We start from the raw sequence: 15,902 nt of genomic DNA, 5'->3' as shown, positions 1-15,902 counted from the left end.
GTCGATGATTCTCGATGAATCGATGGTCACGTTGAGCGCTTTCTTTTCTTCTGCGGTTTTGCCGAACTGGAACAAGGTTTTTTTTTTCATTTTGGCTATTTTGGTAACTGAAAACACACTGCGTTTACGTATACAGACACCTTGGTGCACCTGTGTATCATCGTGGTCGTTGTCAACATCCCGTTTCATGGTCATTGCGGGACCCCTATATTGCGTCAGCTGGCTCCAGTCTATGACTACGAATTTCCTCTCGTCATCCCACCACCTGCAGTCATCTGCCACCCTCGACTGCTCTTCCTTGCTTTGGGAACCCATTTTCAATCTCTCATAGACCACCACCACTTATCTGCCCCACACATCATATGGCTTGCTTAACTCCTTTCTTTCTTTTTTTTTTTTTTTTCATCTGAACCCCACACAGCCAAGAGTATACTTTTTGATGCGCTGAGTTTGATACCTAAACACTTCGATTCAAGCGCTGTGCACCCACTGTAGAGCTTATACTAGCGTATTTCGATAGGCCTATGTTGGAGGGAGTTCTCAGTTGTAAATAATTTAGCAAATCAATTACTAATTAATTACCGTACTATCTAACCTTTACTCAATTATACAATTTCACTATTGTTTTTTCGAACTTATACACTTTCTATGGCCAGAAATAAATGGGAACGAGTTGTTTTGATTTTTCTTAGATGTGAAATGGTTTTCGGGCTTTGCGGGGTTCACGTCACCTCTATATCGTATCGGTTACCCCCGTTTGCTCTTCCATCCACATCGCTCGATCATTTCCCCTGTGCGTAACGTTACGCAAATCACTTTCTTGCGTCATCGCTCGTTACGAGGTCTGACACCGTAATCTACGGTGCCGCTGCATGCAAGCCCAACATGAGTCATGTGACACCGCTTTCGACTCGCGCGCTCCCGGTATCATCCTGCGGCCTGCTTCTCTTGTCAGCACAACTGCGTGCGAGTGCCGCAACCGCCTCGAGCCGAGGAAATTTCGCGCACATATACACACGACCAGCTTTACGCAGATGTAAGGTCGCTTCATGCGCGTCATACGCACGGCCTAGATACGTTTGAACAATGTCGAACACGTATACAGGAAGGCGCTTCTATACGCAACTTTCAATCTGCCACGTACCTGACACTGTGAAAACGATGTACGAATAACAGCTGACCGCGCTGATGGCAACGGGTACGATTGCGAGGAATAGTCGCAAGAAATCACGCGGCAGAAACCAGAAATTTAAATTTTGTTCATGCGCGGTATTGCGGTATGCAATTGGGACATGCGCTGCATTGGTCAGGTATACTCACGCGGGTATCGTAGCCCACGACTTCATTAGCTAAGTTGAAAAAAAAATTTTTTTGTGCAGCATCTGAGTTCCCCGAACATTTGTTGGAAATTCGCACACGACTCTTGAATCGGAGAGGCCGAAAGACAAACGATCAACAATGACCGCTTAGAAAAACAAGCACCTAGGGAGACGAACACGAAAGGACTCGGCGAATCTCTATCAGAAGTCGAGATCAACGGCAACAAACTGAATCTGGGGTAAGAGTGTAAACAATTCGTGGAAACAGATTGTCTTAGGGGTAGTCTACCGTAAATGCGAAAAATAATTTCATACCGAAGCTCGCTAAGACATAGAACGTCCAGAATAACCGAGCAACAAAGAAGATACACGCTTACGCACCAAGAGCTAGCTGGTCAAGCGCGTCTATAATGCTCTGGTCAGTGCATAAGCGTGGGTAAATGCACCAAAGCGTTCGCATTTGCTGTTGTAGTTTATCCAAGCCGAGATATGTATGGTACGCAGCTGGGACACATACTGTTTGACATCGCTCGCTTACCAAAGCTTACCAAAGGAAACGCCAACTGCGGAGTATATAGGCAAGTTTTCTAGAGACTGCTATTATTGACCGCGCTAAAAGTCTTCCTGGGCCGCTATCTTGTACACGTTCGAAAAACCGACGTTCGATTTCGCCTCACGCGATTGGACTAGGTTGACCTATAGGCCGCGATATCGGCGCAGCCTGGACAATCGCGCTAGGCGAAATCGAACGTCGGCTTTTCGAGCGTGTACAAGATAGCGGCCCTGGTCCGTCCTTAAGATACTTAGTCGAACTCTGAAGCCCGGAGTCCGTACCTTTCGTTAGTAAAGCCCTTATAATCTAGTCAGTTGATCGATTATGCGAAATACGAATACATTCTATCCACGCGGGACGACTTCCAGGAACAGTGTGTGTGTGTGTGCCACGGAAATTGAAGAGTAGCCATCATACCTCTGATATCGACTACTGTTTTTCTATTATATGCGTCGCTATAGAGCTGCGAAATATCTTTCATAACCTTGTCATATTTTCAACCCGAGTATGTTATCACTCGCTTTTGATGTGTAATCATTCCGTCGTGCATTTTCGTTGCAAAGGGACTCTCGACTTCCTGCGTTCTTGGCATAGGGATAGCAACGCCATCGCTATACTGTCACGAGCATATCGAGCGGCCGTATATATGCTTGGTGGTTTCCGACAACGCCACAGTGACTTGGCAACGACCGAAGTGCGATGTCACGTCCTTTATCGACTGGTCGAGAGCAAATTTCTATCGTGTTCGCGACAAGTTGTTCGCGGAGTCCACGGCGTATAACGCACCTTTTGTGTGTGCAAAGAAACGTCCTCGGCACCACGCTCGACACGACTAACAACCGTCCCCTTATACGGAAACCAGAACAATTGGACCCTGGTCCCAGCCGAGGTCGTCCCGAACTGCTTTAAAGGCACTACTAGTACGTTTTCTTTCTTTTTCCTTCTACTTTTTGAATCATCGCGACTGACAAAAACTATAATGTGCGGACACATCTTTTCCTTTCTTTCAACTTCTTTCTTTTCTCCTCATCTTCGCTGCTCTTATACCCCGCCCCCCTGGGCAGAGTAGCCAGCCGGACAAATAATGTGGTCAACCTCTCTCTCTCTCTCTCTCTCTCTCTCTCTCTCTTGTACCTCGGTTTAGTGCTATACTCAGCGGCTTGAAACTTGTCCATGCAGCTCGATCAGCGTAGAAGTCCTGCAGGCTGAGACGAGGCGATGTCACGAACAACCAAATGTTTAGTTACATCGCTACTAAAGAGGGGTCAGCTCGACAAGGTGCTCGTAACGAAGAACGAAGGCCAAGGTTCCCGCTTCTTGGTGAGGGGAGTCATTTATGGCTCCACGGGAAACGCTCTCGCCCAGGAGAGAGAAGGAATCGTCACTGTATATACGCTCGCGGCCCGGCGCGGCCGGTTCGTCCCGGTACATACATGCTCGGTGCGAGCCAGAGGCACGGGAGTCAGAGGCATGGGAGTCAGAGACAAAGGGTAGAAGGCGTCGCACTGGGGCACGAGCTCATGTCCAGACGCGTACACGCGCCGTCGCGTTTGTTCCCGTTCTACACACGCCCGTTGGAAACACGGGGCTTTTGACGTTTTTCTTAACCATCCGAAACTGTCACCGTTGCCCGAGCGATAGCTTGAAGAAGTTGGCGTCGTTTTCGGATGCGTGACAGGTTCGTCGCATAGCCTTGCCGTAACACTTTACGTCGTAATGTGACGTCTATTATTATCCTATCCATCGACCAACGTTAAGCTATCCATCGAAAAACCTTCTCTTCATCTTTCTTTGTTAATGTAGCGGCCGTATTCAGATATAGTCGAAATGAAAAAGAAAGCGCTTAAGTAGAGCGAGCATTAGCTGCACGTTAAAGACCTTCAGGCGTTCAAGACTTATCCAGAGAACCGAACTACGTGGCCTCCTTCATAGCCAACCTGCCGCTTCATATAGGATGGAAGGCCCTTCGGCGTTTGTGTTCACTTCATTCCTATGGCGCCCGTGTTCTATACGCTTCGGCTTTCAAACCGTGAATATTCAACTCGAGCCGCTTTCTGCCGTTTAATGTAAAACCTTACCACCTAATTTCGCATGTTTAACCTCCAAGATATACCATCGTATTCTATACATATACAGACAAGTTGAATCGCAATATTGATTTTGTCCTGAATCACAAGCGCTAACAGTTGGCGAGTCTGAACGTAATGCTCATTGACGGCTTTGTGGACCACTGGCCCTGGTTTCATCCAGTCACTTGCCTTAACACTTCCACCGCTATAGTATATATAGGCCCGCTGTTTACTTTTGACTGGTTAACATCCCTGCCTTTCCATATTCATCTCTCTCTCTCTCTCTGGCGCAAATATCGCATCAATCTCTCCGCCTCCGCAAGCACCTCCCGCTGCCTCTTTCTACCGACATGCATGCACGCAGCTTGATGTTCTACCCCTCCGAAACGAGCAGAACTAAATGCGATATGTGCACGGGCCTAAATCAACGCGTCACACACACACGCGCGCACGGGTACGCGCGCTGCAATGGCGCTGCCACGGCACTTAGGCGTCATTAAGGCAACCTTCGATTACACCCGTGTCCATCGGACCTGTCGTGTCCTCCCCGCGCAGAACCGGAGCGGCCAGAAACAGGGCGGATATAAGAGAGAAACAAATATATGTCTATACGCATAAAAATAAACAGAGAAAACAGCGCCCGTCGACTTATCGAAGAGAAGCAGCGCGTAACTGTGCGGCCCGGCAATTATGTAGGCGGACACTTTCTCCACGCCTTCCAGCACATTGCGTGTCCCACACGCACGCTACTCCGCACGCTCGGCAATGATAGCCTTCTCTGTAGCCCTTTCCTCCCTCGGTCCGCATATGCGCTGAGCGGACGGTTATCCGGGACGAAAGTCCGCGAGGTAGCTATATGGGCATCTACATAAACACTGCGTCCTCGACAGACCACGAGCGACGCCTTTCTTTTGTTGTTTTTCTTGCACAAAGAGCAAATTTCATTACACCGACTCGCGCGGACAACAGGCAGTCGTCCACTCGCCGCCATCGTACCGGGAAGGCCGAGGCAAATTAGCCGAGCGCCCACACACAACTCTATACCTACTTCGCTCCTGAAACTTCCTCTGCTGTTCCCGCGGTTGTCTTGGCATTAACTCTGTGCCTTGTGAGAGAGCTATGGACAGAAGAAGAAGAAGGAGTAGGAGGAGGAGGAGGAGGAGGAGGAGGAGGAGGAGGAGGAGGGATGACAAGTAAGAAGCGCGGAAGAAGGGGGACGGGGTGTATACAGCTTAAGGAGAAAGACGCGAGGGAGGGATAATCAGTAAGTGCCGAGGCGTTCCACGCAACGCCCGTTTTATGGGGTTGGAACATTGTGCGCGCGCGGTTGATCGTATACGAAGTGCGGTGGGCCGGGGGGAGTGTAACGACCAACTTCCCCGGCTGGCACGCACACGACGTCGTCACGCGTTAAATGTACACCGCGCAACACACAGTGGCGAAGCGCGCAGAGTGTGCCTTTTTATTCGCCGTTTTCATTCCTCTCACTCTTTTCTTTTCTTTCTGTTCTTCTTTCTCTCATTCTTCTTTCTTTTTTTTCATTTGCGCTTCGTAAATATATATCGTTGCGGTACAATTTGGATAACCAGTCGAGTGACGGCCACTAACGCGTGCGTTGGGCCGGTATGCAGTCAGCGCCGACGAATGAGTTTACACAAGGCTTGTGCGCGAACGGCGCTTGCATTTGGGTTAACTGCACCAATGAGGGAGGAATCGGTCCACGTCGGGAGTCTATATACTCGGTGCATCTTGTGCTCGGACAAGGAAGTCGGCGGCTCCACAGGGCGCAACGCCGGCTATAGTCGTGCAATCCGAGTACGTGCCATAGGATACGACGAATAAATGAAATGATTAGAAAGAACAGTTATATAGACCTAATAATAAAGGACAACCGTTGAGCTCAAACAAAAGCAAGTGGCGCAGACGCTGAGTAACGCACATAGACGGACTAACTCGGTGGCTGTCCCGACCACATATACCTTCCGTGTTACCGTGTTGTATTGGTATACAGTAAGCAGCCATCCACGGGGACAAAGAATCGTTTAGAGCAAATTTACGCTCGGCTTTTGAAATAGTGGTGTGAGGGAATAGGTCCGCGCGATATCTATGGGGAATGCGACTGCACATTTAAAGATCACTGAGGAGGAGTCCTGCAGGCGTAAATGGCGTATCGCGGATGCTTTTCTCATCGGGGTAATACCGGGTTGGGCCGGTTGTTTCAAACTAGGTTTTATTTGGGACACCAATGCGGAATACTTAATTCTTCGTATCTGCCCGTGTCCGCGCGTTTTCAGGGCAGTGTGGTCGTTACGCAACAGTAATTTGCTCACTCGCTTAATAAAAAAGAAGAAATGCGGTGGTCCAACCGAAGCCTATCTGTTTTACAATGCCTGCCCCGTCACTCCAACGCGCATGGGAACCAGTGGTTAGACAGCGGCGGCATTATATTCCAAAGATTCCACTACAATTTGCCCTGTTCCAGTTGTAGGACGAACAACGTTCGCCTTTGCGCTGCCGTATAGCTGTACCGTTCGCACAAGCGTTGAATGCTAGTTTACAATAACTCTAACCATGCCCCACAAACTGAGTGTGACCAACCACTTGGAAAGTGGCGTCGCACTTAAGTGGCGCCCGGTTTCGGCATCCCGGGGCAGGCATTGAAAATATACAGCAGGCTGTGCGGTACAGCTTCCCAGACTAAACAACAACCGCAACTATCACCAGCAGCAGCAGAGCATATGTAAAGCGCAGAAGGTATAAGAACCCCGTTCGCTCCGACGGATCGCAGAACGCTCAAGGCGGAGTCGTGGCCCCCGCGGCCCCGTTTCGGGAGATGGGGCCAACGACGCCCCCGGCGGTCCTCCCAGAATGGGCCCCTGCCGCGGTTAAGTATTTAAAGCAGGCACTTGCGAGAGGTCGGCGTCTGGATCGATTGAGCTGTAAACCTGTCGACGCCGGTGGGCTTGTTTGCGCTCGCACGCACGCATGTACACTCTGTTTATTGGATACCCCGACAGAGGCCGCTGAGGGCCGGTGTTTCTCGCGTGATGACGGCTAGCGCTTCTTCGTATACACCTTTGGCTTTCTGACCCCGTTTTTTTCATTCCTTATTCCGGGTCCTCCTCCCGTTTCGCACGGCCTCTGTTGCTCGATCAGCACTATAATCGTTTCGTGGACATTGTGTAAAGTCGAACAAAAATCACTTCAGCTGCGCATTCTTTCCAAGGTCACTTAACGATGAAGGGATAAAAATATTTGAAGCTTTAACCGCTGTTCATGTATAGCACATGTCGTAAATTTACGCAGAAAGGGTTCCCGTGTGTCTCGGTCGAAAAAGGAACGATGAGTCACGACAACCGAGGTAGGGTCAACCTGGCAACACATACCAGGACGTTACAAAAATTTTAAAAACAAATTCTGAGCTTGTACGTGCCAAAACCATGATGTCATTACGGAGCATACCGATAGGGGAGAGACTCAGGATTAATTTGGACACCTGGGGCTCTTTGACATGTACCCAATGCACGGTACACGAGCGTTATTGTGTTTCGCATTAATCGAAACGTAGCAGCCCTGTCCGGCAGTCGAACCCGCAACCTCGTGCTTATAGCAGAGCAACGCCATAACCACTGAGGCACCACGGCGGATAACACACGCATCTTCACACCTTTGTGTTTATGCGTAGGAAAAGCAGTTCTTTACCATACCAAACTTGGAGTTGATCACTTTGTCCGTGTACATAAACACGCTGCTTCTGGCATCTTACAGTGGCAGTTATAATCGAATAATTGGTTTTTCATGTTTAAAACACACATCGGTCAGTAAAAAAAGAACTGCCTTCAGAATTTATTATTTCCCTGAGCTGTCTTCAGGTTTCAGGAGGATACGTGCCACGGCTATACGCAACGTTTTGCCACGAAAAGCGAGCGGAGGCTTGCATCAAAATTTCTATTTTCACTTTGTTTGATCTTATACTTTATTTTCGCTGCGCGTTTTTATCAAGGCCCAGCGTTTGTCCTGTCTTATACCGCACTTTGCACGTCTCTTATTCTTTTAAGTAGAACGAACAAAAACGAGAAGAAAAAAAAAAGCAATCGCTACCGAAGGTATGCTTTACTCGAGTGACCGCACGTCTCAAATTCACAATTGCCGCGTGCAACGGGACAGTCACCTGTATATACGGCCTTCATGAGAACTCAGCTGTACGCAAACTTTTGCTGCTGGCGTTGCAGAGCTTCCGCCTTGTGTGGTCCTCCTTTTGTCCCACCTTGGTCCAGCGCACTGCCACTACGACAACGCTTTCAACGACTAACGTCGGTGCACACCCAAACCGCGCACCCGGCCCGAGCAAGAGCAAATGCACTACGTGCCGCCCCGTCGAGAGAAAAGGGAACCGAAGCTACTTCTTAGTTGACGCACGCATTCAAAAGAGAACATTCTCGACTGCAGCAACTGCTCAACTCACCTCGCGCTCAACGTCCATCGACACCTGCTTCTCATCTTCAGCAGAAGGAAAGTACCACTCACAAACGCCCCAAGTACGGGAACGTACATACACATACGTCAAGCTCAGCAGCAGGTGCGAAGAGGTCACGGAATACCGAAGCCAAACGCCAAGACAGCGGACCCGTTCGGCTGATCACTGCGAGTCAACCACGCTCCTTCACATCAGAGGCCTCACACGCAGTCGAAACCGCTCAGCGGTGAACGCGTTCGCATTATAAAGTCGTATGTATACAGTTTACGAAACGGCGCCGGCAAACACGGCTTCCTCGTGCCGGTCGTAGCGCGTGTTTGTATTACACGACCCACACAACGGGCCACGTGGCTTTGCTGCGAGTGCCGCGCAGCGTCGACACCGTCCTCGTCGTAGGAGGTCTTTCTCGGCTCACCGTCGACGCACGTGACCGGGCGTATGTAGACAACCCTTTGACGGAGATGCGGCTTTTGCCGACCACAGCATTGCGGTGCGGAGGAACAAAGCGTGGAAGAGTCGGCCTTCCCGCGTCACGTGCATGGAGAATGTTTGTGTATTCACGGCGTCGAGAGGGCGGTGCTTGAAACGGTGCCGTCGTGCCACCGCCGCCTAAACTGTGGCGAAGAGGACACCTGATTTCACAGACCCCGACTACTTGGGGTTAATGGAAGACTCGAGCATTTTGCTACATGCTCGCGGCTCGGTACTGCATATACTTTGCAGTGAATGCACCTGGCTCTACTTTTTCTTTTTTGCGAGCAGTTTTACGCTGTAGATATATATGATAGTGGCAAGCACGTGTTGGTTTGATAACTGCACAGAATTCGGAGGGAACATCCGGAAGAAAACGCAAAGCGCAAATGTCGTGCGCCCATTAAGTCAGAAGTTTGCGCGACTGACTTCCATATTTACCGTCAGAATTCATTCGAACGACAATTCAGGTTTTAGCGTAGCCCCGAATGTGCATGCTAACGTCGACATACTGGAATATCGGAAGACGGGGACGGGAGCACCAACGCCGGTAGCGGCCTCTGGGTCATCGTGATGAACCATAAAGCGATAAAAACATTCTTGTCGCAAGAGGCTTCGAAAAAGTGAAAAGTTAATGTCTGCATATACGTCAGGCAAGTGAAACGCAGTCAATCATTTCCATAAAGCTTCTGTACGGTTTGGTTAAGACGAAGCTTTAGCTCGGGTGCTCCTATATAAATACATACAAAAGGAGAATTCGTTTTTCTCGGCAACCACTGCACCAGAATTGACGAGATTTGTTGCATTTAAAAGAAAACCTTAATATCTAGTGACTGTTGGTTTCGAATTTTGGATTTAGATACTCAATATTTATTAAAAATTGGCAAAAGTTGTAAATTCTCATAAAACGAAACTACCAAGTTTACAACTCTCTAACTCAGGAAAGAAAAATGTAGCACAATTCTGTGAATTGCATCTGATAGTACATCTAAAGTGGACAAAATTGATATGTTACACATGACTCTAAAAAAATTCAGTAATATGGAAATACAGCTTTTGCAGAACCTTCGTGCACAACGTAACAAATTCACGTAAAATATAAATTGACATATCGAATCTGTCCGCTTTGAATGATCTAATGGACGCCGTTTACAGAATCCCGATATCTGTTCTTGATGCCGTGCTATTAATTAATAAACTTCATGCGTCTATTTTTCTCGAACTTTCAAATTTTTGAAAATCGCTTTCACAAATTTGAGTCTCTAAATCAAAATTTCGCTTCCAACAGTCACTAGAATTTAACTTCCTCTTTCAAATGCAACAAACTTTATCAAAATCTATCTAGGGGCTATCTCAGAAAAGCGTTTTTGCGTTTTACGTGTATTTGAATAGGCCGCGTCGGAGTTGGGCCCGAGCGAAAGCTTCCTCTTAAGCTTATCGTCACAACATGTCACTGCCGGCGCTGACTACCGCGCCTTCAAATTGAGATATCTCGGTATACCTCCGCGTTAGTACATCTACGCTACGCTAAAGCCCCATAACGTTATTTCTCATTTGGATGACAAAACTATACAGCGACGCGGCCTAATTCCTCGAAGGCAGCATCGGCTGTTTGCGAGCTCTGAGCGCCTACTCGTCCCTTTGAGCACAGCTGCAGATTATAGAGAGGTTCTACGGCGAAGAGAGTCGGAAAGCTTCCGAAAGCGACCACTAGACGACTTCCGACCTTCCACGATTCACAGGCACCGCCACACGAGCGCGCAAACACAAACGCGCTCTGTGAAGAGGCCAAAAAAAGCTTGGGACACACACGCATGGCATTCGCGGGCGCGCATCGACAGTCGTGCGAGGAGCGCGAAAGAGTGCCGCCACATCTACAAGGAGCTATCCTGCCAGCGACCTCCGTGGCAGAGGGCAAACATCCTGCGAGAAGTAAGTGGCCGCATCTGGTGGACAAACAGCGGCTCGAGTCGTGGGAACAAAAGGTATAGGGAGAAGGTAAACACGAAGACAAAAACCTTTTATTTCTTTTCTTCCGGTGGAGATGCTTCGAGAATGGTTGAAGCGGCGGGGAAGAAAGGACTTTCAGAAAGTAGGGATGTATTCAGAACAAAGAATCGGGGGATGGGAAGAGGAGGAAGCCAGCTGACTTTAGGGAAGGGACATTATCCGATACCAAAACGGGTTCATCTACATTTACCAAAACGGCCAGCCACGTAGTGCGCGTGTTACACAGGCAGTTAAACGCCGACAGTAGCAGAGCATCGATGTTTTCCGCGCACATGTGCCGTAAATTTACGTATGTGCGTACGTTTACATCATACGGTGGTTCTCTGGTATACCACAAGCGTCGCGAGAACGAGGGTGAAGAAAGGGCTAATCCCTCGTCCTTCCCCCATCCCGTCTCCGCTCACCTTCACGCTCCCGGTTCCTCAAACCTTGCGAGGGCAAAACTAGTCACCTGGAAACACGGAGGAGAATGACACCTCGTGAGAACGCGAGCAACGCACAACACAGTTGCTCACCTCAGGGCCGTTTTTCGCTCCATCCTGTGCATACAAGCGTACGTGCGTACGTGCAATTGAGAAAGACGAAGAGAGAGAGAGAGAGAGAGAGAGAGAGAGAGAGAGAGAGAGAGAGAGAGAGAGAGCCTCGTCTGGGAGACAGAAGCAAACTCGTAAAGAGGCAGGCACAACATCGGCGCGATGACGAAGCAAACACGGCTGAAGAAGAGAGAATCTCTATGGACGATAAAGGCAGCGGTTCCACTCCTACTTCCCCTCCTCCCGCCGAGCGATCGAGGCCCTCGGGGCGGTCCGAGCACAGCGGCTCCGCTTTATGCTCTGTTTCGTGCAAACAAGCCAAGCTTTCAATCCATTGCCCCTGTGCATACGCGTGCGCGCTGCTCGAGTGCTGTGTGTGTGAACCCCGCGAAGCCAGGTGAACAGCGAAAGGAGCGAGGGAGTCTCACGAGCACGCCATACGAGGAATTTCGGCACCGAGGCATATACGTACAGAGAAAAAGGCACGGACAAGACTCTCGGGCCTTTTCGTGCGTCTCAACCTGTTCTGTTTTCCTCGACACGGACGCAGCAAATGAGACGGGCTCTTTGTCTCGGGCCAGCATGTATGCGGTGATATCCGTGGCTTCTACAAAAGCGTGTGAATGCGAATGCTATAGCTAGTGCCTGCGTTACAGGCAAACTGTGCCGGAGAGTGAAGCAGATCGAAGCGAGGGTTTGTTGCTGCACGCAGTCATTCACCTCGGCCGGGTAGCCTGACGCTTCGTATTCTCGAGGGAAACATTCAGTCACGAACACGCCGTTTTGCTTGGCCGATAAACGTTCCAGGAACGTTCAGTGGGGTGCATTTGACAACAACTGTTGCCGTGTTTATGCGTCTCTATAATGACGGGGTGAAATTTACGCGGGCAGTTTCTATAGGCAGAGTGAATTCAAAGCATACGCGGTTTGGTTCACCTTAATTGGAACGTGGCACGTAGATTCAACCTTTAGAGGCAGCCGAATGAATTGATTGAACTAAAGATGCTCCTTTCACACAGAGCGGGTACACCTACGCAAGACATTCGACCATATGCTTTCTGCACAAGTCGTTATTACACGTGGGGCCGGTGACGTAGCTTTGTGGAAACCCGTGCACGAAGGCTCGTAGCTTGGACTGACAGAGCTGCAGACGACGCGGCAAGAGATACAAATAGAACGTTCTAACTCTGCACTACGCGATTCCAATAGCGACGGTTTCGTAAGTAATAATAATAATATTTGGGGTTTTACGTGCCAAAACCACTTTCTGATTATGAGGCACGCCGTAGTGGAGGACTCCGGAAATTTTGACCACCTGGGGTTCTTTAACGTGCACCTAAATCTAAGCACACGGGTGTTTTCGCATTTCGCCCCCATCGAAATGCGGCCGCCGTGGCCGGGATTCGATCCCGCGACCTCGTGCTCAGCAGCCCAACACCATAGCCACTGAGCAACCACGGCGGGTAGTTTCGTAAGTGATTCACTGCCTATGTACAATACTGTTGCCCACGGAATCTACGCAAATGGGGAAGAGAAAAAGTACACATAATTACTCACAAATCCGTGCTTGTCGGAGATGTTGTTGGTGAGTTTGAGCTTGTGGAAGGAGACCACCTTCTGCATCCACTGCTCTCCGGTCGACGGGGAGTCCGGGTGGATGTACATCCTCTTGGGCATTTCGGGATCGGCCTTGCCGGCGATCATCCACCGGCTGTTGTGGAACTTGTACCGACAGTCGTCGGCGGCCACAATGTCCATGAGGAGGATATACTTGGACTTCTTGTCCAGGCCGGAAACACGCACCTTGTAGGCGGGGAACATCCGCCTGTCAGAGTAGGGAGAAGCGGAAACGGCGCAGGGCTCAGCAAAGCGGATATAGGGTAACATAAGGCGCGAGCTAAAAAAAAAAAATTAAAGAAATATATAAAATGTCTGCATGCAGGTCCGACAATAGGAATGTAATAAGGCAATCGTTATGCGTGCCTTCCATATGCACGGTATCTCTACGGAACTGATCGTATGTGACGGGGGTAAACCGCATGCCGCTTCCGCAAGTGATTAGCTGTGTTCGATCGTCTGAATGTTTACGTGCAGCTTTGTAGGCAATTCCGATACACGTAACGGCTAGATCGAGCTTCCTGGGAGTGTCGATCAGCGACAACGGTGAAGCTGCATCTGAAAACCACTTCATCGTGAATTGACTGATTCAGTGAAACAACAACAGCATGCACAAACCGCGCATACACGCCAGGCTTTCAAAGCTACGTTCGATGTCTGTGACAGAAACAGAGCTTCGATATTCTCGACAGAAAGTCTGGAAAGGCTGCCTTATACACCTGTCACACTGGACGTCTTATTTTCATTCGAATCGTATGGCATTAGCATCGAATGATGTTGTTCGGTTTCTACACAGCGATGTTTAATGCCATTAGAATCGGATGACTTCCGTAATCGAATGAGTTCGAGAAAGGCAAAATATAACATTGAGCGAAATGCAAAATCCGGAGTCCCTCACTACGGCGTGCCTCGCGCAATCGCATCGTGGTTTGGGCTATATATATATATATATATATATATATATATATATATATATATATATATATATATATATATATATATATATATATAACTTTAATAAAGTATGATAAGCGTAGGGTCGCTTAATGACTTAGGTAATTACGCTAATAATTTCGGACGGTTGCTTTCAGTGGTATCTAATTGTGCTTCAAGTACTCAAGACAGGCAGAGGCGCGGATAGTATACGTCACAGCTATAGCGACTCCACACTTTCCCACGCCAAAACGTAGTGTGTTCGACAACGCATCAGCCAGAAAGAAAGCGCACGCGCGCGTACGCACGCACGCACGCACACATGCCAAAGACAGGAACGATGCGCTCGTGAGCCCCTGCGTGCGCTCGTTCAAATACTCGCGAACGTCTCTGGGCCCGTCACGGCTGCACACGCGACGAGACAGGCGTTCGTCAAGCGACTTGATGGTCGAAATCGAGCGCGAACGCATATACAGAGAGAGTGTATACAGCGCACGTCGAGTTGAAACCGACAACTCACGGCGGCCGCGTCCATATGGATCTGCAAGAGGAGGACCGGATGCGCTCTTCACGCGCAACAAACACGTCAAAACACGTCAGCGTTCTGGCGGGTCGCGAGACGTCGGGGCAGGCACGTATAGTAGACGTATACGAGGGGCTCTCTCTGCACGCATACAGACTAGACAGGCTGTGTAGCGTATATATCATAGAGGCACGCGGCGCGCCGTCGCACGGGCCGCAAGTGGAAAGGGGGAGGGGGGGGGGGACGAGAGCGAAAGCGACTCATTAAACCGTCGTGCCGAATTAGCCGAGCTATAGAAAGAAGACATCACGAGCGCCAATGGGGCGATCGAGTCACCCACGTAATTGCAAGCCCCGCCGTATACGGCACGGGGACGCTGGAGCAGATCGGCCGCCATTGGCAAAGGAGCCCTGTCAAGGCGCCTCTGTGTGAGAAGGAAAAGATCGTGCGTGCTTCGGCGCGGCTGTTGTGCCACCGAGAACCCGCACACACGTCGTAGCTGCCCGTGTACGGAGAAGCGGTGCTCAGGGGTTATTGCACGAGGGACACCGATGAAGGAGCTGCCGTATAGAGTTTCCTACAGAAAGGAAAAATAAAGAATCCTGCAGGGAACCGTGGCGCTTGCCTCTGGAGAAAGCGGAAAACACGGCTGTTCAGCTAGCCAGTATACATCGGAACGATGGTTAGCGCATGAATTTGCCTGCGCGTACTTCGTACTTGTGGCTTCAAATGGCCCCGTGACTTTGCAGAGTCATCATTTTCGAGAAAGGTACTGCGTTGCAGAAGCCGCGGTTCGCATTTACTGGGCGTGTGTGAGGAGTAGTGTTGCCTCCTTCGCTTCGGAGAAACAGCACTGCTTCGGAGTTTGGGCAAATGAAGGCGAACAGAGGCATCGTAAACAAATCCACACGAACGCATGAATCCACAAGCACGAAGATCAGGCAAACCCCGCGTACACCCGTCATTCACATGGTGGCGGAACGATCGCAGCGCCAGCTAGAGTTTCCTCTAGTAACTACTGTAGAAAACTCGATGGGGATCACTGCGTGAATGTAGCTCTAAGCCTCAACGTGCGAGAACGTAGGTGTGTGGTGAGCGGAAAGAGGTACAAGCGCAAGCGCTGATTACAAACTGAATTTTATTGGTCGTAGAACGTATAAATATATATATAGGAGCATGGAGAGTGAGAGGGGTTATCGAACACGTTATCGCACACACGTGGCGGTATGCGTTCTTTGACCACGCAATAAAATGCAGTTGGTAGTAAGAGGAAGAGGATGTTGTAGGCTGTACAGGCGGATATATACAGCCTTGCAAAACATGCCGGCTATACTGCTCCGCCCGAGTGCCTCCCAATGCGCCCGCTTTCCGAAAAGTTCGGCACTGTTCGAAGGCGC

The 15,902-nt window shown here is 49.6% G+C and overlaps 1 protein-coding gene across 3 annotated transcripts in view; it reads right to left on the bottom strand.

Annotated features, from left to right (window-relative positions):
* The window catches only part of LOC142576144 (uncharacterized), a 146,115-nt gene that overhangs the window by 77,800 nt on the left and 52,413 nt on the right, over positions 1 to 15,902 (bottom strand). For all 3 annotated transcript variants that reach the window (XM_075686104.1, XM_075686106.1, XM_075686105.1), the window contains exon 2: positions 12,990 to 13,257. In XM_075686104.1, coding sequence (XP_075542219.1) covers positions 12,990 to 13,257 — 268 coding nt within the window. The remainder of the gene's footprint in view (positions 1 to 12,989; positions 13,258 to 15,902) is intronic.

This window comes from Dermacentor variabilis, chromosome 3 (genome assembly GCF_050947875.1).
Source record: "Dermacentor variabilis isolate Ectoservices chromosome 3, ASM5094787v1, whole genome shotgun sequence".
In the NCBI taxonomy this organism is placed as follows: domain Eukaryota; kingdom Metazoa; phylum Arthropoda; class Arachnida; order Ixodida; family Ixodidae; genus Dermacentor; species Dermacentor variabilis.
This window is presented reverse-complemented; position numbering and strand designations above follow the sequence as displayed.